The sequence below is a fragment of the Trichomycterus rosablanca genome, chromosome 15 (genome assembly GCF_030014385.1).
Source record: "Trichomycterus rosablanca isolate fTriRos1 chromosome 15, fTriRos1.hap1, whole genome shotgun sequence".
Classification (NCBI taxonomy): Eukaryota; Metazoa; Chordata; class Actinopteri; order Siluriformes; family Trichomycteridae; genus Trichomycterus; species Trichomycterus rosablanca.
Window position 1 is genome coordinate 15564673 of NC_086002.1, and position 26596 is coordinate 15591268.

A 26596-nucleotide genomic window follows, 5' to 3' on the forward strand; every position below is an offset into this window, starting at 1 on the left:
GGGGGTCCTGACCATTGCAGAACAGCATGAAAAGGGGGCTAACAAAGCATGCAGAGAAACAGATGGACTAGTCAGTAATTGTAAAACTACAAAGTGCTTCTTTAATTTAATAAAAACAAGGAGGTGGTTGTTGTTATGGTTGATGGGGGTATATTACAAAAAAGATCAGAATACAGAAATTTCAAAGTTTATTTGAATTTTAATACAAACCATTCTGCTATTCAATACATCATAAAGAATCAATGTATTAGAAACCCAGGCCTAGTCCACACAAACACCCAAAAACACATCTTCACAAACACTTCATATACTCATTAATCTGACAATGTTGTCATGTTTTAACAGGGCTAAAGAAAAACACTGCTTTAAAAAGCTGACATTCAAGCTATGAATTTCATAACATGAAATAGCGTGAGTAAATAGCGTGAGTAAATAGCGTGAGTAAATAGCATGAACATGCTGGCTAATATAAACAAACACAGAGCTAGTTCTGTGAGCTTAGTTTTACCAAAATAAATAAAAACAGAAACCAGGCTGTCTGGTTAAACTAGAAATCACATCTGATTGACTACACACAATGCACTACATAGGGCAGGTTCTTAAACCTTTTGTCTAATGACCTTACTACAAATCCCTCACAACAGTTTCAGCATTACTGGAGGAAATGCACAGCATGTTCACAGTTAGCTCAGGGCTTGAACTAACCTTACCATTATTAGTCTAGTACCTAAACCACTGAGCTACCACTAAACTATAAGTCACGTCATGTTCTAATTTAAAGGACAAACTTTTTTCCCTCCTCATTTATATCAACTGCTTTTTCCTGATCACGGTCGTGGTGGTTCTGATTTCACCAAGTGTGTGTTTGCCCTGTAATAGACTGACAAACTGTCCATTTTTTTAGGATTTTAACGTCATGTTTTACACATTTTTGATTACATTCATGACAGGACAGGTAGTCACTGGTTTAATGTCAAACACAGTCATGGACAATTCACCTCACTTGTATGTCTTTGTAATGTGGGAGGAAACCGGAGGTCCCGGAAGAAACCCACACAGACACAGGGAGAACATGCAAACTCCACACAAAAAAAGACCCGGATTACTCCACCTGGGAATCAAACCCAGGACCTTCTTGCTGTTAGGTGACAGTACTGTCCAAGGTGTTTTCTACATTTCACCCAGTGAAGCAGACTCACCTTGACCCTAAATAGGATAGCGCAGTGCCAAGACAGACAATGAATTAATAAATCTATGTTGTACCCTATGTAGTGCATGGATGTAGAAAGAAACCATTTGGCATTCTGATTGTGATTCTGATTTTATGTAACTGCAGCATTAGAAAGTGACAGTAATAACAAATGTTAGAGGTCAGATTTAATTTTCTCACATTTGTAAAAATTAAGTAAAAATGTGTTTTAAAGCAGGTATATTTGTCCCCCAGGCTGATACCAGTATTTTTCTGTTGTTAGGAGACAATGAAACCTCACGGAACAACCAATCCAAACAAACCACAAAAAGTCAGGAGGAAGTCCACGCCTCCAGTTTTTGCATCTCTGCCTCCTGAGATCATGGCTTTTGTTTTCATTCAAATCCTTTATTTGAATGATCTCTGGTTGTGATCAGTGAAAAGTAACCTTGTATGTTATGGTCCAGTCTCTCATGTCTCATTCTGTGCTGGAGATTAGGAAAGCTTCATGCCCTGTACGTTAGCTCTTAAGCTAACCATCTGTTTCTCTTGCTTCTGTTTCTCCTGCTGAAACGCCATCTTATTAGCCTTCTTCTCCACCCGCCTCTCCTGCACACAAACAACACACAAATCAAACATCAAAGGAATCAGATGTCATCAGAATTATTTAATAACCAGGTTTAAATGCACCTAAAGTTTTTCTAAACTGAAAAATTCTCATTTTACACACACAAAAAAAAAAAAAATTATAATTTGAAATGGCCCATGTGCATGCCAACCAATATCAGAAGTGGCCTAAATGAAGTGAAATCAAAATCTTTGAAACTCGATGCCCTTCATCAAGACATTTATACCCTTAAACTCGACGTGTGTGCAGCTGTCACTTTGTTCAGCGCTTGGCTTGAGCAGTGCGGTAAAACGTCATCAAAGTGCGACTATGAGATGAATCTGCATGTGTGGAATAACCGTCAAATTTACTCTGAAAGCTAAGGAATACGGTACTCCAAGATAAAGCATCTTCAAGATTAAGAAGCATAAGGAAACAATTAAGAAGTAAAAGTAAAATTCAGGTTTTATTGTATTTTTATTTTTATTGTTTATTATATTATATTTGTGTCAGTGTATAAGTGTCAAAAACAAACCCATTATTTTACATTAGTCTAAAATATATGCAGTTCTACGGGACCACGAAACACATTAACAGGTTTCCCATACATCCTTATGGGAAAAAATACCTTGACACTCAACGTCTTTTAAACTCAACACCACTCCCAGAACCAACTGACGTCAAGTTTCAAGGTACCACTGTACTAGAAAAGAAATAGAAGGCTGCTCCTGTTAGGGGTCACCACAGCGGATCATTTGTCTCAGTCTTGCCCTGTCCTAAACGTCCTCCATTGTCCTCCCTCTCCACATCTATAAACGTCCTCTTTGGCTCTTCTCTCCTTCTCCTGCCTGCAGGCTCCACTGTCAGCACCTTCCCCTCATAGAACTCTGACTTTAAAACCGCATGTATGATTTGCGATCATACATTTACTTAGGCTTGGGATCGGCACTAGAGTGCACTGATACATGCACCCCCAAGGGTTGTTCTTCTCCCAATCTAGTCATATCAACTGTATGCCCGGCAAGACTTATCTATCTATTAATCGAGTCATGCACTACTATCCGTGAATCAACCATCCCACATGTATGTGCCTCAAACAGCCAGCAAAGGGTGTAACTGCAGCAGCAATGAGGAACCCGTCCATCCAAGCCAAAGCTGTGTCACACATTGAATAGTTTTGTTTTGTTGCTTTTCATCAACCACATTTTTACATTTAACTGGCAGCCAAAAAAGCTCCCAAGCTTCTGTGTAATAACACGAGGCAAATATGGCACACAGACCACAATTACCAACTCTTAGCAACAATTACCCCAGTAACACTCCCAATAACTGAACATCAGTCTTCACCATCACTCCAGAGGAACTGTAGATCACTCTTTTTAAAATACCGGTAGTTTAATTTAACACCATTATGTTTTCAAACACGAACCAAAAACTTAAGCTAGTGACACAGCATTTCAATGGGGTTTGAGCCAAAACAAACAAGGGCTAAATTTTTAGCATGTTTTTTACAAAGGTTATTCTGTGACTTCCTGGTTAGGTTACTGACACATTTAAAGGAATCTGAATAGGCTGGGAAAATTAAATAGTGTACAGAGTTTTCTCTGGTTACAGAGAATGACTCCCACTGTGGTTCAGTGGAATGGATGGAATAACAGACTGTTATTATTAATACCTTCTCTGTATACTTTTTTACTCAATTCACAGTGTGCTGCCTGATGAGAACTTTCAACTGCTTCATGAAGCTAAACACAGTGTTATTAAAAAATGATGTTTGAATTCAAAAAGGCTTCAGTAGTCAAGCCTGAGTATGATTAGTTTCAGTTCAATTTTATCAACCACTTTATCATGGTCAGAGTCAGTGCAGGTCCAGTTTTACCCGGAAGATACTGGGGGCAAAGCCGGAATACTCTGGACAGGCTGCCAATCTATCACAGGGCTTCAATCGCCCCCCCTTCAGACAGAGCCAATCATGTCTGCAAAACTGCCCAGCTGGCTGACAGCACCGCTAAAATTCAAACCCAGATCTCAATGGGTGGGCTACCGTAATAGCACACTGTGCCACACAAGCAAGTGAATGCTTTCATTAAACCTAATTCTCAAGGAAATTTTTTTTTTTCATCTTATCAATTAAAACTATAGTTTGAGTTTACTCAGCTTGGGCTGCTATTAAAATTTGAGACAAATTTAGTGTTGTAAAAAAGTATTTGATGCTTTCTGATCTCTTTTATCTTTACTGAAGAAATACATTCACACCTGATCTCATGATCTGGCTTTTTATGACTGAACCCTACTCATAAGTCTTCAAGTTATATCTTTTAATCTTATATAATTCTTATCAGCTGATAATAAGCCTGTTACATGACAGTCAGACTGAACCCAATAAAACAGCTATCTGTTTTAAAACAGATCTTACAAGAACTACACTGTGCTTCAACAGACTGCTTATACAACCCTAAACAAAAAAAAGTGTTCCTTACAGTTACTTTAACTTTTATTTGATCGCAGACAGGATGAACCCAAGATATTTCATGTTTTTTCATTTGTTAATGTTTAAAATCTGAAAGTTGGGACAAGGGCAAGTTACGGCAGGTGACTGTAATAATGGTTTGGTACGAAAGCGGTATCCATGAAAGGCTGAGTCTCTGAGGAGCAAAGTTGAGCTGAGAATCTCCAATCCAATGAGATAAAAGTAATTGCCCACTTAGTTATTCAATTCACCACTTTGCCCCATTTCACTGATAATTTAGTTCAGTTAGACCAGATACTTCTAGGACTGATTACTGCCAGGTCTTGCTGAATCTACAGTAATTATTACAATAAAGTACCTAAAATCTCAACAGGCGCTACATTAAAAATGTATCAGTCTGAAAATAGTTACAAAGTCATATTTTTTACAACGTAAATAATGCCGCTCAGGTGGAGCAGCAGTAAAATACGCTAGCACACCAGAGCTGACATTTCAAACTCGTCGGTTGAAACTCAACTGGACCAGGGGTCAGCTCCAGTAGAGAGGTAGCATAATGCAATTGGATAAAAACTGGACGTACTAAAATTTGGGAGAAAAAAAAAAAAAAAAAAAAGTAAATAATTGTAAATTTCGCTCCTTTGGCCATCAGTACACTGCTTTTTGCTTTGTTTTGCTTCTTTTATGAAGGAAAGTGCACAATCATTTCAAAAATGTCAAATGAATGCCTCATATCAGCACACACAAGATTTAATCAGTGCCAAAGATGCAGAAGAAAAAAAAGAGGAGAGCCAGTCTTCCATGACTTTCCACAACACTACATGGTAGGTAGTGTGACTGTCAACTGGAAGGGTTATCATTTGGGCGTAAACTGACATACATATCAAACACTACTGCACAGAATAACAGGAGATTTCCTGCATGTTCAACTAATACTGACAGATTCACATCAACACACCAGTCGTATTAACTGCAAGATAGTAAATAGATCTCAGTTTCTTACTTTAAGAAAGCGTGTGTTATATTCTCTAGCTGTACAGTAATTTAAAAGCTTTAAAATTGTGATCCAGTTTTATCAATCTCAATACCATGAATGGTCAACTTGCTGAATGTAAAAATTGTTCTGCCCCCTGTTGGTGAATTACACAACAGCAAAAGTAACTACAAGCAGTTGATAGAAAGTCCAAAGGTCCAAAGATATAAACAAATAAAAATAGCAAAGGATACTCAGTGTAAAAAAGCTTAATGTTCCTGTGACCACAGTTCTCAATATTAACAAGATTAAGAACCATAGAACTGTAACCAACATCTCTGGGCATGGCCCATGATTAAACAGGAAGATAGTTCAAATAATTAAGAAAGAACCAAGTAAAACTTATTCAAAAAACATTCAAGTAGACCTGCAAGCTCAAAGTACAACAGTTTCAAGTCACACTATACATCAGTATCTGAATGAGAACTGGCCCCATGGTAGTAAACCCACAAGGACCCCTCCCTCTTCCACATGCAGGATTGAACTATGCCAAAATGCATGATGACTAAACAGTCCTTGTAGGGAAAAAGTGCTTTGGACAAAAAAAAAAAAAAAAAAAAACTAAATTAGAGCTTTTTGGTAAGTTATACCAACTTAAATCAACCATCATGCCTACTATTGGACAGTGGTAGCCTAGTGGGTAGAGCTTTGGGCTATCAACTGAAAGGTTGATTGTACGAATCCCAGCTCTGCCATGCAGCCAATGTTGGGCTCTTGAGCAAGGTCCTTAACCCTCTCGGCTCCAGGGGCGCCGTACAATGGCTGACCCCGCGCTCTGACCCCAGCTTCCAAATGAGCTGGGATATGCAAAGAAAGAATTTCATTGTACAGTTCACCTGTATATGTATATATGACAAATAAAGGCATTCTATTCTATTCTATTCTATGAAGCATTGAGGCTTCATGATGTTTTGAGGCAGCTTTTTCTGCCCAAAGCACTAGGTGCCTTGAATCTGTTCAGGCCACAATGTCAGACGAATATCAAGGTCAGAGGTTAGATATTGTTATATAGTGTTAGAAAGCTCTGCTTCAGTCCCTGTGTGAACATGCCTCGTAACAGTTAAAAGAAGCGTATGGCTACTGCACATGTGTCAGAGGGGGCACGTTAGGTAGGCTCTCCTTATTCAGGGTAAGAACCTGCAGTACTAGAAGACATACAACTGGGAAACTGAATACAACTAGATTGGGCTAAAAAAAAATTAATGCATTAACAGAACTTTTTTTATTTTTTTAAGTGTGTTGAAAATGATCGCTGATCATTGTGCACATAAGCACATTGTGCATTAAGCTGATTGTTTGAGGCTTTGTGCTAGCAAACTCTGCTCAGTCCCTGGTGTATTAACACACCGACTACTTGAACACACCCACACACATTCACAGACCTATTACATACCTTCCTCTCCTCTTTAATAGCCTGTTTCCTGAGTTTGCGGTCCTCTTTGTTCTCCTCTCGCGAGCGTGGCTGCGTAGCCACTCGAGGCAGATCTGAATCGTTGATCCTCTCCATGCGCTCCACCTGCCGAGCTGTCGGCCCTTTCTTAGGCAGCACGTCCAGAGGAACTCCAGTCTTTTTGGACACGTGGATCTGCTTTGACTGCTGCACACACCAATTATTACACACGATTAGTGTGACTGTTTATTAAACTATTCACAATAAAGGTTTCACTGCTATCTGTTACCTTCGGTGGGTCTTCTATCAGCTTTGGACGATTGTAGAGGTTTGAATATGTGCCTACAAGAAAGTGGGACATTTTATTTATTTATTTAAATTTATTAGGATTTTAACGTCATGTTTTACACACTTTGGTTACATTCATGGCAGGACAAATAGTTACTCGATACACAAGATTCATCAGTTCACAAGTTTAAATGTCAAACACAGTAATGGACAATTTAGTATCTCCAATTCACCTTATTTGGATGTATTTGGAATGTGGGAGGAAACCGGAGCTCCCAGAGGAAACCCACGCAGACACAGGCAGAACATGCAAACTCCACACAAAAAGGACCCAGACCGCTCCACCTGGGGATCAAACTCAGGACCTTCTTGTTGTGAGGCGACAGTGCTACCCACTTAGCCACCATTTGTTTTTTAAATGGGACGTCCAAAAGTACTGGGACACCTGACCATGAGCTCCATGAGACCATGAGCTGGAATGGACTTGTACCACGTTGGGCAAAAAAGGCTAGACGCCTGACTAGCCGATAGCACTGCAAGACTCGAACCCTGAATCTTAGAGATTGTGGGCTAGTGCCTTAGCCCACACAGTACTGTCCTCACTCTAAGTTGCTGGAACTGAAACTAGTACAGCAAGTTTAACTAGTTGCTGGTAATCTGGTATAACAAATACAAACTGTACTTCATTAACTTACTGATGATGGTCTCACAGTCCCATTTCTCCAGAGGAGGCTCCTCAATGACCAGCATTTCCTGCTCTTCATCTTCCTTCTCTTCCTCTGTCACTGACTGCAATGCTGGTGGACCCAGCTGCTCTGGTTTCTGGCACCTACAACACCAAGAGCAGAAAGATGGTTAGCAACACACCAAACACAAGTCTTTAATTTCAAACACAGTCATGGACAATTTTGTATCTCCAGTTCACCTCACTTGCATGTCTTTGGACTGTGGGAGTAAACCAGAAATCCACGCAAACACTGGGGGAACATGCATACACCACACAGAAAGGACCCAGACTGCTCCATCTAGGAATCAAACCCAGGACCTTCTTGCTGTGAGGCAACAGTTGCTGTGAGGCAACAGGCAACAGCCACCGTTAGATTCCCAGGTGGAGCGGTCCAGGTCCTTTCTGTGTGCATGTTCTCCCCATGTCTGCGTGGGTTTTCTCTGGGAGTTCGGGTTTCCTCCCCCAGTACAAAGTCATGCAAGTGAGGTGAATTGAAGACACTAAATTGTCCATGACTGTGTCGGACATTAAACACCTGAACTAATGAATCTTGTGTAAACAGTAACTACCTGTCCTGTCATGAATGTAATCAAAGTGTGTAAAACATGATGTTAAAATCCTAATAAATAAATTCATTACTTCACACACACACACTTACTCTTTCTCCTTCTGTTTGAAGTAATCTTGAATGACCTCTTCCAGGCGCATACTTGAGGGGTTAATAAATCCCTCCAGCTCTGCATTATCCAAAGCACCAATCTCATCATCATCAAACTGCTCATAGAACTGCAAACACACAATAGTAAAATGGTTTAGTTAAAGGTGAGCTACACGGAGCCCAGAGTATTTACTATCAGAAACACAATAAAAATACGTAATAAATTATAAATGCTATAAATCAATGAAGATCTAGAGAAGACCTGTGCTAAATACGCTATATGGAAAAGTATCAGGACACTCCTTTAAATAGGGCTGCAACGATTAGTCGACGTAATCGATAACGTCGACTATAAAAATTTGTCGACGTGGAATTTCATTGTCGACGCGTCGTTATTATTGCAATGCACTAAAGAAACTGCAGGGGGCGCAGCATCGCTTCCATGGCACAGCGGGGAGTTTATGAAGACAGTGAGGCAAAGATAAAGAGACTGAAACTTCCCAAAGTATTTCAGCCAAAATAACCCAAAGAAACGAGCTGGACGCAGACACTACAGAGCAGAGTTATGGTTTCACACCAGCACTACGGTGAAACGCCTTGCAGCCGTGATGACCAGCATTATTCCGGTAAGTTTTTACACCGCTTTGTGCTTTAACCAACGTAGTTAATGTTTGTTAATGCTAGAGTACTTGTCGGAAAACTATCTAAGAGTTCGCTATTTTTCAGGTTTGTTTGCTAGCTAACTCATTAAGTGCAATAGTTAATCAGTCATTTATATGAGTAACGTTATATAACTTAACATTATAGCCTAACGTTACCCTGTCTTGTCTTCCATATTTTTTGCTCTCGTTAATGAGAGCATTCATTCTAAATAATAAGCCTCCTCCACTTAATGATAGCTAGTTAGCTCAGCAGATAATTCAGTTAAGATATTTAACCTGTTATGGTTTAGTTTAGTTAGGCATAGCCAGTACACTATTTGTAATAAACTATGATACATAGCCTTCAGTTTGTGATAATTAATACAGCTTTCTCTTTTGCTCTTTCTATTAATAGCACTAAGCAATGGAGTGTGGATGAGAAGAGAAGAGGTTCATGCACCCCTCAAATGACTGAGGTCTTCACAGACAGCATTCACATGTTTCTCAACCACATGTTATATATGTTTTTGACTTCCAGAGTGATAACTTCTGAAACATAACAGTTTCTAATGCTGTCCAAAGCTTTCTTATTTAATAGAATTTTTTTATTGTGATTGTGTATTAATGTTTCAAATATATTTAATTAAACTATTAAGCTTAAGTTTTATATTCATGTTTCATGGGTCATTATTTTAATTTGATCTTGGAACTTAAATAACATAACAGAGTTTTGTTATGTTAAGGCAGAGATGGAGGGTATGACATAAATAATCGTTGACTAGTCGACTAATCGAAAAAAAATAAAAAATAAAAATAAAAATGGTCAGATTAGTCGACTACTAAAATAATCGTTAGTTGCAGCCCTACCTTTAATTTTTTTTTTTTTATATATGTTTTAGCCACAACAATTGCTAACAGGGGTAATAAATTAATTATATTAAGGAAATTATACGGTTTAAACTTTGCAGCAACAGTTTAGGGAAGGCTCTTTCTTGATTTAGCAAGATCTATAAAGACATAAAGAAAAAGCTTGGTTTAAAGAAGCTCCAGTGACCTGCACAGAGCTCTGACCTCAGCCCCACTGAACGGGTTTGGAATGCACTGGAACATCAATGGAGACTTCCCTGACCAGCATCAGTGCCCAGCCATACAAATGCTCTTCGAGTAAATGGGCACAAACTCCCACAGACATGCTTTATTATCTGGAGAGATGGCTTCTCAAATGAGTGGCTGTTGTAATAGCTGAGATCACCACACAGAGGTCACTCTATTTTAATACAATTTGTTTTTAAAAATGGCATGTCCTTAAATGACCACAACTTCAGAAACTGGTGTAGAAAAGGGCTTACAGCTATGTGAACTTTGATAGAGAATGGGAATGTAATGAACTTTCAGGAGTTAAAAACACGTTATGGATTAGAAAATGGAGACCACTTTAGATACCTACAGTTAAGGGATTACTTTATAAAGGAAATAAAAACAGTGAAAACCTTGAATGGTATAATTGATGTGATGACCAAGACATACAGTGGAACTAAACTCAAGGCAGTCTCAGTACTGTACCGAAGTCTAGGACGCTCAGAAGCTGCCTCTACTCTGTACATAAAGGAGAAGTGGGAGAGGGAACTAAACATTAACATTACTCTGGATGAATGGCATGATGTGTGTGAGACAACTACAAACTCAAGAACATGGATGGAATTCGGATGGAAAAACCTGACCCGTTATTTCATCACACCTAAATTAAAGAGTAAACAAACTGGTTCCCAACATACATGTTGGAGCTTATGTGGAGAGAGAAAAGCAAACCATGCACACATCAGAAAAAGATAGATACTTAACCAAAATATTATTGATCACATGTAAAAAAGCAATAACAAGAAACTGGTGCAGAACTGAACCACCCACTATAACCCAGTGGCTAAAGATCATAAAAGAGGTCTATACCATGGAGAAAATGACCTATCGGCTTAGATTGAGAGAAAATGTCTTTGTGACTAAATAGCAGTGGTGTATAGTAACGAAGTAATAATACTTCGTTACAGTACTTAAGTAGTTTTTTGAAGTACTTAAGTAGTTTTTTGAAGTACTTGTACTTTACTGGAGTATAAACATTTTCGGCAACTTTCACTTTTACTCCACTACATTTTCTAAAGAAATTGTGTACTTTTACTCCGTTACATTCGCTGTATGTAAACTCGTTACTCGTTACTACAAAATGAAAGTTAAATTATGTGAGATGTGTGACGGACTGCACGCTGGTTTGGCGAATCTGCGCTTGTGAGTTAAACACATTAATGCGCATGTGCAAACGTTCTCTAAAAGCTATCGGAGTTTTCTAAAAGTGCGTCGTTCACCCAAAGACACGCAAATATGGACATTTCAGAAGCTCCAACACACTGATGTAAGTTAACAATGATTAACAAAGTAAAGCTGCAGCATCAGCGGTTTTTAAATATTATTAGCATTAACATTGTTCAGATATCTACCTACCATTTTTACCATTACATTCGAACCACAAATAAAACGTTTCATAAATCATTAAATTTGTTTGGAATTCATTGACTGCAAAACTCATGAAGACACGTCCATTATTTTTAAAAACTCACCTACGGACAAATATTTCTTCAGATAACTTCTGTATTAGACCGGCAGAGGAGAGATTCATGGTGCTGAGGAACATGCGTGCTGCACGTGCTGTCTTTAACCCTTTAATCATCTCAACAAGAACTCAACTTATCCAACTTATTATTCATGATTTTTCAGCTGTTGGCTTTAAGTTAGAAATGGTGTTTTCTTAAAGTAAGAATACCAATATTTTTTTGTTTAACACATGCCATTCAGTGAGTAGATACAGCCCCAAAGAATATTATTTAAATACAGCTTATTTTACTCAAATATTTTGATTTAAAATAATGGTTGAACATCATTAAAGGGATAAAAGTGCCACACGTTTTGTTAAACTCTCCTGAGTTTTGCTTTAAATTAATTATGCCAAAATTATTTTTTTGTTATTGAAATATACTACCCAAATAAAAAATGGGACAGTATAGAAAATGCAAATAAAATAGATGCAGTGTTTCTTACATTTACATCGACTCACATTCTAAAAACGTTGGAACAGGAACATTTAGGGCTAGTAATAAGTTAAAAAAAACAACTAAATAATGATGTGATTTCAAACAGGTGATGTCAACAGTTGATTATGATCATGAATAGGCACAAATCATGTTCAGATGAAAGGAAGAAAACAGGTTAATTGTTAAGGTGGTTTACAGGCTTAAAAGAACAATCTTTATATTTAAAATGATCGCTTCCATTTACACTAACAACTAGGGCTGTCGCGCTAACCGCAATTTTGAAATATCGCGGTATAGACCAGCCAACCGCAGGGCATGCTGGACAACCGCAACACCGCGATATTCACGTTTTTTCTTTCTTTCTTCTCCTTTTTTTTTATTGTTGCAGGTCCATCTTGTTTTATACGCTTACATTCGTGCGTAATAAATGTTAAATAAATTCATAATGAAAATGAGCTAGGAGCGACATTTTCCCACAACCTGTTCTCATCCGTTGCTGCTGAGTGTCAGGCTTTGTGTTTTAAAATGTAAACAATCGCAACAGGAATTATAGGCAAGTTTATTAATGATTAAATTGAGTTCACACTGTATAAATACTTGTAATTTAGACTATATTTAAACAGCCTTGGCGAACTAAAACACTTAATGACGGTTAATATGGCATTGCAGCCTGCAGATTCTCTCTTGCTGGCTTGCTGGAATGATTTAAATGCATTTTTTCGTTGAATAAAAATGTATTGAAACGAATAATAACTTGAAACGTAGTATATATTGTTATGTTAATTATACCTACTAAATAGATGGTTAATAGTGGCGCGATAACCAGGCTAGACTTTCTCTGATCTCTAAAGTCGCATGCAGGTTCAGTACATCTACAGTGTATTAATGCAACGAGCACCATCAGAGAGAGTTTTAGTACCGAGGGGAACATCGCTACCCCACTCAGATCCTCTCTAAAACACATCAGGTGAACATGTTGGTTCGTCTAGCGCGCATGATAACGCAGGTTTAAACTCTTACAGACTTTATTCTTTATTCTATTTTTTTACCATATTTTGATTAGATGTGCATTTAAAATATTTAGCCTAAACACTTTTTTTTTGTTTCACAGTGTATATCTAACCTAGGCTAGAAGCTTATTTAAACCTTTTTTTAATAGAGAAAAGACACGCATCCCTGCTCTGTTCTGTATTTAACAATAGCCTAAACACGCATTTCATTGGTCTTAAAGCCGTCTCATCTTTGTCATTATAAAGCAATAATATATCGAATCATAGCCTAACAATAAAGCTTGTTTATATAGCTCTAAAATCCAGATCAATTAAGTAATTTTCAAAAACAACAAAAAAATGGCGATATAACCGCATACCGCGATATTGAGACAGTCTGAATACCGCAAGGGGAAATTCTGTCACCGCGACAGCCCTACTAACAACATTTACTTTTACTTCTACTTTTAATACTTAAGTACATTTAATATCAAATTACTTTTGATACTTAAGTACATTAAACATCAAATACTTTTAGACTTTTACTCAAGTAATATTCTAAAAGGTGACTTACTTCTATCAAAGTAAATTTATGGTAAGATACTTGTACTTTTACTCAAGTATGGCCTTCAGGTACTTTATACACCACTGCTAAATAGGAGAAATGGACACATTATGACACAGTGAATGATGCCTAAGGATTGACTGATTTACCTCTATGTATTTGTGTTTTGATAAGGGATACCTGTAACCATGACTGTTATGTTTTTGTTTTTCGATTTCTGTTTGCCACATATGTTCTAATTTTCTCTGTGACGGAATACATACCTCAAATATGTATCTCTTTGCTTTATGTATGTAAAAATTCCAATAAAAATGTGAGTTTCAAAAAAATAAAAAATAAAATGGCATGTCCAACAAGCTCATGGTCAGGTGTCCAAATACTTTTGGACACATTGTATATTTTAATTCCCAAATGTTGGTTTGTGCAGTAGTATTCAGTATTCGCATGATCCGTATCAAAACCTTTTTAGGCTGTCTGCCAGCATTTCCTATGGGGTGAGGCACACATTTATTGCTTTGACACGCTGATTCAGTTTGCCTTTGAGCTGATCAAAGCACTGCCTATATAACAAAGTGTTTATAAGTTTATATACTGTACAAATGTGGTGGAGAAAAACTGATTTTCACTGTTTCACAAAACCCTCACTGTTGCATTACACTTTAAATAAGAACCATGGCATCCTAAGAACAACACAGCACAGCAACTAGTAAACTGTGAAATGTGGAGTCTAGGTTTGCAATTCAGATAGACTTTTTAGTTATGTAGTACTAAAACACCAATAATAGGGTAACTGTTTAAAAATCTAAAAATACCAGACATTGGCTGCGTCCGAAATCGCATACATCCATACTGAACAGTACACGATAGCAGTACGTGAGAGTGGGTAGTGTGTCCGAATACATAGTATTTATTAAACAGTACGCAAAAAGTACCTGGACGACCTACTGCCTGGGCAGTCACTTTTGAGCATGCAAACACAGCACAGTGCGGTCCGATAATCTATTCCATAATGCAACCCATAATGGAGCTGCAAAGGCGTTTAAAGCGGAAGAAAAAAGATGACGGAAGGCGGAGAGTTGGAGTAAGACAACAATTAAAAATGTTATGATTAACCCTGAATAACGTTATGAGTAGCTTTGTGTGAATTTTGTCTGATTTTAAATTGTTATAACTGCGGTGATGTGACGTTATGCATCACGTGACATTGGTAAGGCGGCGAACGTAGTGCATTCGAGGTTGTGTGCATGCTGCACACTTGTGTACTGAAGGAGCTTACAGCTTCACCAGCCAAGCAGTGTGCACTGACTTGAATTTAGTACATACTGTTTAAGTATGCGATTTCAGACACAGCCATAGACTGCATAGACAGATTTTTGCACCACCCATTTTCTTACTCCTTAACAGTAACAGTAAACACAATGTGTGTGTGTGTGTATAAAGTTAACACTGTACTGTAGACAATTCTTGTGTTATACGTAGTTTACCTTTTCAAACCGGTCGTCGAGCAGTGTGAGCTGTTCGTTTCTCCTCATGATGGAGGAGGTGAGCGAGTACTCTGTGAAGCGACTTTTTGTCTCGCAGTCTGCAAACATGAATTGTTTCTCGAAGCCTTTGCCATCGTCATTGACGCCATCTGACAGGCCTCCGTCCGAGTCGTAACTCCGACCGTCCTCTTCTTCCTCTCCACTCTCACCCTCATCTGTGTCCTCCCACTCGTCGTCGTCACCGTCGCTGGGTTACACAAGAGATTAATTCATATATTTGACTGGAACTTTTTGGCACTAAGCAAAATGTCAAAGTTTGGCATCATTCCTAATAAATCTGCTGTTACCACCAAAAGTGATTTTAAAGAGCAAACTACTTATTTATTTTATAAATGATAGAAAGATAACACTGAAGTTTAGAATTAAGTCATTTTAAATTTTCGCTTGCACCACCCCTGCTCTGGCAGAGGAGAGCTGCAGACTATCAGTTACTCCCTTTGATGCGTGCAATCACCAGCCACTTTTTTCGCCACCAAGAGCTGTTCCGCATACAAGTCATGCTGCGCCCCCATAAATCATCCACCACTTTGAACAGACGGCAGAGGTCATGTTTCAGCAGCAGCAATGAAATCCCATTCAGCGTCTCTCTCCCGTAGACATGGGCAATTGTGTCTGGCTAGGTTGATAGCACAGACGAGATTCATACTCAAGACCTCAAGCTCCCCATGGTGCTGGGCAAGCGCATTAGACCGCTGTGCCACCCGAGCACCAAACTGTTTGTAGCTACATAGGTAACAGCTGTTGTTATTGAGATCTGTGTACATGTCAGGCTCACAGATATGATTGATATGAGTTTTTGGCAAGTGTTTAAGATCCTTTCTATAGAACCTTTACATACATGGGTTTGAATCTCAATAGAACCACAGGTCTGGCTGGGTGTGTAACAGCCATAACTGGCTGTGTCTGAGGGAGGGGTGGTCGGACAGAGGTTGCTGTCTGTTAAAAGCACAGACACAAGGACTGGAGGAACACATAGGGCGCAACCTGACTACATACTGTACTACTGCCAGCAACTTCTAACGTGTTTTGGAGGGAGTGGGTGCAAGTCCGTGGCACCAAGTCGGTGGCACCTCCTCGGCCAGGGTAGGAATGGTGCAAAAAAGAAAAACAATATATTATTGATCATGTGACATAATTAGAGTACCACCTAATAAAGACTGTGTGTTTAAATTCTAATTTCCATTTGACATTTACCCCATAGTGGCATGTTCAGAAATGACGTCATTAGCCTTAATAATAAAGTCATCCTCTAGCACGTTGTCAGGGTTGTCAAAATCAAAATCTTCATCCAGCGCAGCCACAATGTCTGGGTCCATATCCAGCCTAGGACCTGAAAGAGTAGAGGTAAGAGACAACAAAGCATCAGTGGTACTGAGTTCTAACCTCACATCGCATCACTGTCTCTGAGGAGTCTGGCATGTTCTCAACATCTCATATAGCTCTTTTCGACCAACGTAGAAAGGATTCCGGTCCAGTTTCTAAACCTAATTTTGAACCATTGGGCACATTTTCACCAAAAAATAAATAGTCTTTTTGTGTTTTTTATTTTTGTTTTAATCTGGAACTACGGCTGCCGCGATTGGCCGACCTAGTCTATGACGTCTACACTAATAATGCGTCAACATTAATATTTTAAGTCGATGCATCATTTTTAAAACTATGTTTATAAATTATTCTTTATCATTTCTACAATGTTTCCATTGATATAAGCATTTATATGATTTCCCTCAGCACTACTTGCTGCGTGCATGACCTAAGTCGTATTTGGTCCAGTCACTGGTTGGCGGCATTAAGCGCAGTCTTAAAAAATGCCGAATGTAGAGAGCTTTCAAAGAAAATCTAAAGCTTTCCAGAACCCAAATCATCAAAAATTTTAGAATACTTAAAACTGGCACAAAACAAAAACAAACTTTTACTTCTACAGTGGTGCTTGAAAGTTTGTGAACCCTTTAGAATTTTCTATATGTCTGCATAAATATGACCTAAAACATCATCAGATTTTTACACAAGTCCTAAAAGTAGATAAAGAGAACCCAGTTAAACTAATGAGACAAAAATATTATACTTGGTCATGTACAGTCCCTGACAGAAGTCTTGTCGCGTAAGGACATAGTAACTTAAAATGGTATATAACTTTATTTGTAATCAATCAATTTTTACAATAAATGGTTCACTTTAATGTCAAGGGCTTTCACATTAATAACTGGGTGCAAAATGAAACTGTCAAAAAGTGTCCTGATGTCCACAGCTTGGTAAAGCCCATAACATCTGTTTTTGCAAGGACAAAAGTCTTGTCGTGTCTTTAAATGATTCAACCAATCACAGATTAGAGCTTCACCTGGGACAAATAATGTAATTAACACATTCCCAGGTGTGTATAAAAAGAACCCCAGCACACCAGACTTTCATGTGAAGTGCAACCTGACCTCTGACAACATGCCAAATATTCAACCACAAACCAAAGTGCTGATCATCAAGACCTTGAAGACCAAGTCTGCTGCTGAGGTGGCAGACATCTTTAATGTATCCAAACGTCAAGTGGAGAGAATAAGAAAAAGATTTCAAGAAACTGGGGACGTTCATGACAAGCCCAGGTCAGGCAGACCCCTTAAGACAACTGTTCGAGAGGACCGTTTGTTGCTTCGACAGTCTAGGGCCAGCCCTTTTTCAACTGCAGCGGAGCTACATGAGAACTGGTCACCAGAAAACGCTGTATCTACAAGAACAGTTTGTCGAATTCTTTCACGCAGTGGTCTTCATGGCCGAATTAGTGCTCAGAAACCAGCATTAAACAGAAGACAACAAAAAAATCGTGTCGCATTTGCCAAGGCCCACAGCTTGCAGAAAGGATGGACAGTGGAAAAGTGGCAGAAGGTTGATTTTTCTGAGGAATCATCCATTGAACTGCATCCCAATCGCCGCAAATACTGCAGAAGACCTGTTGGAACCCGCATGGACCCAAGATTCACCCAGAAAACAGTCAAGTTTGGTGGAGGAAAAATCATGGTTTGGGGTTACATCCAGTATGGGGGTGTCCGAGAGCTCTGCAGAGTGGATGGCAACATCAACAGCCTGAAGTATCAAGACATTCTTGCTGCCCATTACATTCCAAACCACAAGAGAGGGCAAATTCTGCAGCAGGATGGCGCTCCTTCTCATACTTCAGCATCCACATCAAAGTTCCTGAAAGCAAAGAAGATCAAGGTGCTCCAGGATTGGCCAGCCCAGTCACCAGACATGAACATTATTGAGCATGTCTGGGGTAAGATGAAGGAGGAGGCTTGGAAGATGAAACCAAAAAATCTTGATGAACTCTGGGAGTCCTGCAAGACTGCTTTCTTTGCCATTCCAGATGACTTCATCAATAAGTTATCTGAGTCATTGCCAAGACGTATGGATGCAGTCCTCCAAGCCCATGGAAGTCATACACGATATTAATTATTTTTTCCAAGGCACCATGACTTCATGTTCTAATGTTATTGTAGCATGTTTGTGTATTCAAAATAAAGTATATGTATAATTTCAACATTATTTTTGTATACGACAAGACTTATGTCCGAGCAAAATCTGACCTTTCTGTCCTAATTAAATGATAAAACTCAATGAGTGATACAAAACTTTATTTTGGTATAATAAGCATAATCTAGAGGGCTTTGCCTTTTATATAAGCCAGTTCTGATTTCAATTGATCAACTACAAGTCAAGTTATTATTTGTTGTTCCTACAACTTGGATAAGCGACAAGACTTCTGTCAGGGACAGAAAATGATCCAATATTACATATTTGTGAGTGGCAAAAGTATGTGAACCTTTGCTTTAAGTATCTGGTTTGACCCCCCAATAACTGCAACTAAACGTTTCCGGTAACTGTTGATCAGTCCTGCACACCGGCTTGGAGGAATTTTAGCCCATTCCTCTGTACAGAACAGCTTCAACTCTGGGATGTTGGTGGGTTTCCTCACATTAACTGCTCGCTTCAGGTGCTTCCACAACATTTCAATTGGATTAAGGTCAGGACTTTGACTTGGCCATTCCAAAACATTAACTTTATTCTTCTTTAACCATTCTTTAATAGAACGACTTGTGTGCTTAGGGTCGTTGTCTTGCTGCATGACCCACCTTCTCTTGAGATTCAGTTCATGGACAGATGTCCTGACATTTTCCTTAAGAATTCTCTGATATAATTCAGAATTCATTGTTCCATCAATGATGGCAAGCCGTCCTGGCCCAGATGCAGCAAAACAGGCCCAAACCATGATACTACCACCACCATGTTTCACAGATGGGATAAGGTTCTTATGCTGGAATGCAGTGTTTTCCTTTCTCCAAAAATAATGCTTTTCATTTAAACCAAAAAGTTCTATTTTGGTCTCATCTGTCCACAAAACATTCTTCCAATAGCCTTCTGGCTTGTCCACGTGACCTGTAGCAAACTGCAGACGAGCAGCAATGTTCTTTTTGGAGAGCCATGGCTTTCTCCTTGCAACCCTGCCATGCACACCATTGTTGTTCAGTGTTCTCCTGATGGTGGACTCATGAACATTAGCCAATGTGAGAGAGGCCTTCAGTTGCTTAGAAGTTACCCTGGGGTCCTTTGTGACCTCGCTGACTATTACACGCCTTGCTCTTGGAGTGATCTTTGTTGGTCAACCACTCCTGGGCAGGGTAACAATGGTCTTGAATTTTCTCCATTTGTACACAATCTGTCTGACTGTGGATTGGTGGAGTCCAAACTCTTTAGACATGGTTTTGTAACCTTTTCCAGCCTGATGAGCATCAACAACTCTTATTCTGAGGTCCTCAGAAATCTCCTTTGTTCGTGCCATGATACAAACATGTGTTGTGAAGAGCAGACTTTGATAGATCCTTGTTCTTGAAATAAAACAGGGTGCCCACTCACACCTGATTATCATCCCATTGATTGAAAACACCTGACTAATTTCACCTTCAAATTAACTGCGAATCCTAGAGGTTCACATACTTTTGCCACTCACAAATATGTAATATTGGATCATTTTCCTCAATAAATAAATGACCAAGTACAATATTTTTGTCTCATTTGTTTAACTGGGTTTTCTTTATCTACTTTTAGGACGTGTGTGAAAATCTGATGATGTTTTAGGTCATATTTATGCAGAAATATAGAAAATTCTAAAGGGTTCACAAACTTTCAAGCACCACTGTATATTGTTTCATTAAGCTTCTTAATCGCGGAGATCTTGGAATACCGTATTCCTTAGCAAGTTCAGTTAGGGCGCATGAGACGTGGCAAAACTTTTACTTCTACATTGTTTCATTAAACTCCTTAACCGTGGAGATCTTGGAATATCGTATTTCTTGGTGAGTTCAGTTAGACCACCGCATACTTTGCTGCGTTGGACTCGCGATTTTTGCAGTTGCCGCGGCGCTCAAAGCACTCCGTTTACATCGCTTAGAATGTGAAGTAATTTTTGAGTAAATGTGTAGGTTAGAATCTGGGCTCATTCTGTCGTTACTGTACGTTGGACTTAATGAAATATGGCTTACCTCTAAGTATTTTATTTCAAAGTTTAAGTTGAAGCACTTTGCTTTGTGTACGGAACGCCATAAACACATGTTGCACTTTGTTTAATATGGAGCACTTGAGAATTTGATAATATGGACATAAACCCTGTTTACATTTTGTGCCATATTATTATGCCGTACAGTTTGTTGTTAAAATAAAAGAAGCTTAAATGAGATTCTAAATTAAACTTTTTGGAGGAAAGTTAATCTTTTAGATTAATCAACTAATCGATAAAATAGTCTATAGATTAATCAATATAAAAATAGTCGTTAGTGGCAAGGAAAAAAGTACGACCCCAAATAAGAACTTTGGACTCTATGCAAAAAGCAGTGTTTGTTATGCTCACTCAAACTCACGCTTATTCATGCATGCTGGGCTCACCTGATATCGGAGCTGCTTTGTTAAGCAAACCCACTTCCTCCTCAAACTCAGAGGCAAACACTGATGAAGGAAGGTTGATGGAGGCTGCCTAAACACAGAGACGAAGCAATTATCACAAGACCTGAATAAATCATGTTACATACCACAATCATTTCAGTGCTATTTTTAGTATATTACATACATGTGCGTCAAGAAGTCAATTAAGGCTTTCCGCTCACAATGTCCACTGCCAAGTGTAAAGTATGATGGGGAGTTAATAGTAGGGGCAGGGATCTTAGGATTTACAGAACCTGGTACATCATATGATGTTTTCATCTTTCCAAACTGGAACCAGATTGAAACATACTAAACCCCAATGGGAAATACTGAAAAAGGATTGTGTACGGATTGTGTTAAGGGTTATTTTGAATTCCCACGACACCCTATTGCATTATTTGCTCTAATGTAATAAATATACTTCACTGGCCATGTTTACCACCCCCAAAACGTGCATGGCAAAGCATAATTCATAACATTTGAGCATGTAGCGGTAAGGGATATATGAAAAGTATTTTGTGTGTTAAATGCAGCAGATATGATCAGCATAAAGACCTGAGCGACTTTGATAAGGGCCAAATGATTATGGCCAGACAACTTGGTTTGATTTTTTTTTATTGATTAGTTTTTAACGCCATACCGACACACTGGGGTCATTTATACGGCGGTACTCAAGTTGTTTTTTCATTTTGTGTCATTTAAACAAATTATAAAAGATGTTTTAGATTTAAATATGTTAAAAAATTCATTATTTTCCCTGGTGCTGCAGCTTTAAGCACATTTTGTATTTCGTTTTCGTTAAAAAAACTCAGTCTTTCTGAGTGTAGTGTTTTGCATGCTATCAGTATGTAGACAACTTGGTTAAATAAAGCATCTACGTAAAGTTGTCAGACAGACTGTGGGAGGAACAAGCCACAAACCGCAGACAGGTTGTTGGCCAGCCAAGACTTATTGTTGCCAAAGAAGAGCAGACCAACAGAAGAGCAGCTGTGGCTGGGGATAGTTAATTGTAGACCAGTCAGTGTTAGAGCAATGGAAGACGGACGACTGGGAAGGTCCTGGTAACAGATACCACAGTGCTCTTTCTGATGTCTTGATGTCTTAGGAGCTCAAAACCATTTACTAGGCGAGTGGTCCTAATGTTTCGACTCATAAAAACCTAATAGTTTGGTTACACGTCAATTCTGTTTTAGTTTCTGCTGTTTTACCATCCACCCACTTCAAGTGTAAAAAAAAAAGCAATAAGTCTTACAGGAATGGTTATGACCTCTTTGTCCTCCTCATCCTCTTCCACAAGGGCAAACGGCTCTCTGAAAGGTTGGGTAGACGAGACCAGTTCAGCAGGCTGAGATGCCTCTCTAAGGTGCTGAAGGTAGTTGTAGTCATCATCAAAAAACACACCAAACTTCCTCTGCTCCTCCCTCCTCTTCTCCGTCTCCACCTGACCAAAAGAATCCCATAACAAATCAAAAAACATATCGATATAATGATGCTGCATTCATGTCCACAAGGACCCACACAACCTTAACTGGTATTTAAAGTTAATGTATCCGGTTTTGGGACCGGCATTGAGGGGCATCAACAAGTGCACCTCCCAATGTCTAAATTGTTTGAACATGGCATGCCCTCCCCAAACTAACATAGCCAATCATGACCGTGTAGACGGCAGAACAGTCAGTAGAACACCTGAGATTAAAACCCTGGATCTCAGTGGCACTGAGCTAGTGTATTTCACCACTGTGCCACACAAGCGATAATTAGCTAAATCTGCTTTCCTATTTTTAACATAAGTGCAGAATTTAAAAGTTAGACTGCCTCAAAACTTGAATCAGTATTAAAGCACAGAAGATGTTTTAACCAGTTGTTGGACCTATTACAAATATAAAGAGTAACTATAACTTTTGGAATGGTGGCTAGAAACATTGATTACAAGCACCATTGTCACCCGTAGTCTGGGGGCGCAAGCTTGTACTCGATATTGATTTTAAGCTGGTGACTGAACAATCACATTATTAATCCCTGACACAATAAGCTGTATGATAAACAGCACCATGGAAACATAGTGCATAGACAAGCATGCACATGACTGTTCATCCACCCATCTATGTGACATTCTGTCTGTTCAGCAATTTTGCAAAAGGAACATTTTTTTTACTGGTAATGTCTACAAAAAGGCTAACTGGTCCACTAATTGGTCTGTATCTACACGTTATCAATTTTGACCTGTAACAGAAGGATTAATAATGGTTTGAAAATGCCACTACATTTGCTTTCGTAAAAACAGCTCTAGCAGCTTGTTCTGTGTTGCCAGATCAGGCATGATTGAACTGGCCTTGTTTTAATAACCTTAGGCCAGAAAGAAAACCAGGTATGTAGTACATACCAGTTATCTTTTACACGAGCCACATATAAACCAAAATAGCACTAAATATAGATAATCAGGCAGCCATGAACTTGGCATCTGCATCTCTTTCCTAAACTTCCCCATGCAATTTAGCAGAAGCTGGATATAATTACACTAAACATCCAGCAATATTTGGGATATCAACAGAAGGAGGTTTATCTCACCTTCATGGCAGGTAAGAGGACATGTTGAGGTGCATTCTCATCCGCTGCCAGTGGGTCTTTCTGACTCCTGTGTACCAGGTGGAATGACACAGAGTTCTTCTTACTGATGAACGATTTCTTCTTCCTGTGAGGCTGTATGTAAAATACAAATAAAACACTTAGAAACACTCATCTTATTTATATTTATATAAAAAAAAAATATATAAAAAAATAAACGGTTGCCTGTGAGGTGTATGGACAGCATGTCATACATTTCAAATCTAAGTCATTTTTGGGTTTCTTTTACTGGTAACGTTTAAACTTGAAGGTGATTGACCCAGGACTAAACCATTTATATTATAAATAAAATCAGGTTCCAATCCATGGCAGAAGTATAGAGCTTATCTGATAGGTGGCAGGGGCAATATTTAAGTTGTTTAAATTAAACACAGTAAATAAAAAAAAGATATAAATATAAATGTTTTAGATTGTAGACACTGAAAAGAGCAGAAGGGTTTATTGTGAAATGGTCACAACCCTAAAATCTTCTGTGTTTGGAATTAATAATTTTTAATAGTAAAGTTTTCTATTTGGTTATCTGGATACTATAATTGTAACAATTATGAAAAAAGCTGACTGTAAAACCTCTGTTTAAACATAGACCTGTCAAAATTTACATCGCATTTACACTGACAAACACCATACAAACAATTTGAAATCAATAATTGAGATCTTATAATTCTGATCAAATTAATTAAGTAAAGACATCAAAGAATGCATAGAAAAAATTTGAAATACAGACTTCTAATAATACTAAACAATACCAAACAATTTGTGCCTGCCTGTCCAATTTTGTAAAGAAAAATGCAAAGAACATACTTAAATAAAATCTAATACACAAATAATATATCACACAAATCCTGATTAAAATGCCACTATTGTCACTACTATTTTTAAGTAATTTTATAATAAGCTACAAATTTATGAAATATTCCTACTGTTAATAAAAGTTAAAAATAACCTCTACCTTCAAACCCTGACTAAGAATATACACTGATCAGCCATAACATTAAAACCACCTCCTTGTTTCTACACTCACTGTCTATTTTATCAGCTCCACTTACCATATAGAAGCACTTTGTAGTTCTACAATTACTGACTATAGTCCATCTATTTCTCTGCATGCTGTGTTAGCCCCCTTTCATGCTGTTCTTCAATGGTCAGGACACCCACAGGACCACCACAGAGCAGGTATTATTTGAATGGTGGATCATTCTCAGCACTGCAGTGACACTGACATGGTGGTGGTGTGTTAGTGTGTGTTGTGCTGGTATGAGTGGATAAGACACAGCAGCACCAGTGTCACTGCAGTGCTGAGAATGATCCACCACCTAAATAATACCTAGTCTGTAGTGGTTCTGTGGGGGTCCTGACCTTTGAAGAATAGCATGAAAGGGGGCTAACAAAGCATGCAGAGAAACAGATGGACTACAGTCAGTAATTGTGGAACTTCAAAGTGCTTCTATATGGTAAGTGAAGCTGATAAAATGTACAGTGAGTGTAGAAACAAGGAGGTGGTTTTAATGTTCTAGCTGATCGGTGTACATTTTAATATTGGGAAAAGTGATTGATTACATATCAGCTATTTTCTTATATAACAGCTGTTTTAATTGAATTATAGCCAATTAAGATTTTTAAAAATGATGTTGATTATCTAAAACAACTTTGAACAATCATGGTTATTAACACTTGAATTCTCACAAGTAAACATATTCGTAACTAAGCAAATATCGACTAAGAGATACAGTGATAGAAGACTCATCAACTGTTAAACATTGATAAGTATCATAATAAGTAACAATACACTGAACATCCCGTCAAGGTAAAAATAACACAAAAATCACTGTAATATGTAAACAAATAATAATAATAATAACAATATAAAAATAATTAAAGGCACAACAGGCGTCATTTACTCTGTATAAGATTTAGTTTGTTCTGCGTATCATGTAGTGTTACTGCACATGTTTGTTTCCCTTTAACAGTTTGGGGGCTTTCTAACTCACGATGTTTCTAACTATATTTGTAATAAAATATTTTCACATTGTAATTTTAAACTGAATAATAGTCTGCTTAATTAATTTATGTCTGATATTAGAATTATTATTAATATGTACAACTGTCTGATTAGCAAACCAGCTAACAAGCTTTTGGCAATAAAAAACACACTTACCATTGTGTTTAAGCTTCTTGTTTACACCGCGAGTAGAAGTGTCTCTTTTTCTTCCCCTGGATGCTAACAATGTTGAAGAGTTTGTGTTTATAAATAAATAAATCAGTAAAACGTGATTATTTAGTCACATGCATGAGGACCATGTTGCTACAGCACGTTTTCCCCGACCATACTGGATTAAACCAATGAGCAGAGTAGAGGGGAGTCTATACTCACTACGAAGCCTTGCAATATTAAAATTTACTTCATAATAAGCAACTATTTAAAAAAAAAATACACATCATAAATCTTCTATATCAAAAAATATTTTTTGTTTTGTATTATCTTATGTTGTATTGACTTCTCAAAAGTCGACACTACACACCACCCACCAGCTGTTTTGGTTCATTCCATATGCGTCACCGCTAGACTTTTGCGTTACGTTTGTACCAGGCGACCGCTAGTGGTGGATTCAGAAATTCAGGTTGGGTCTCAAATCACTAATAGTTCATTACTTTATTACCTCACTACCTCACTACACCAACTCCCTACCCACTTACTAGCTTACTACCTCACTACCCAAACCCCTTACCCATTTACTACCCCAATACCTCATCCGTTTACTATCTCACTACCACCAACACTTCACCTGGTTACTACCTCAGTACCCAAACACCTCACCCGGTTAGTACCTTCAT

General features: G+C 38.3%; 1 protein-coding gene across 2 annotated transcripts; it reads right to left on the reverse strand.

The window, feature by feature from the left end:
- Positions 1–171: 171 nt before the first annotated feature.
- ltv1 (LTV1 ribosome biogenesis factor) lies at positions 172–26078 on the reverse strand. 2 transcript variants are annotated; one of them, XM_063010882.1, is made up of 11 exons: positions 25920–26078; positions 23708–23839; positions 22392–22580; positions 21104–21191; positions 16373–16508; positions 15119–15365; positions 8360–8487; positions 7670–7803; positions 6976–7028; positions 6690–6890; positions 172–1798 (listed from the first exon to the last, which is right to left on the reverse strand). In XM_063010882.1, the coding sequence occupies exons 1-11, from the start codon at positions 25920–25922 to the stop codon at positions 1685–1687; spliced, it is 1425 nt and encodes a 474-aa protein (XP_062866952.1). In that variant the 5' UTR covers positions 25923–26078; the 3' UTR covers positions 172–1684. The 2 variants fall into 2 exon arrangements, with proteins under 2 accessions (XP_062866952.1, XP_062866951.1); XM_063010881.1 differs by having other exon boundaries at positions 6690–6893.
- Between the last annotated feature and the right edge of the window lie 518 nt (positions 26079–26596).

What these genes read in the sequence shown, in the direction of transcription:
- ltv1 (XM_063010881.1), bottom strand. An exon ending in TTCAAACAGAAGGAGAAAGA is followed by an intron (nt 7,804 to 8,359) that starts GTAAGTGTGTGT and finishes TTGGTGTTGTAG; the next exon opens with GTGCCAGAAACCAGAGCAGC. An exon ending in CTATTAAAGAGGAGAGGAAG is followed by an intron (nt 1,799 to 6,689) that starts GTATGTAATAGG and finishes GTTTGTGTGCAG; the next exon opens with GAGAGGCGGGTGGAGAAGAA.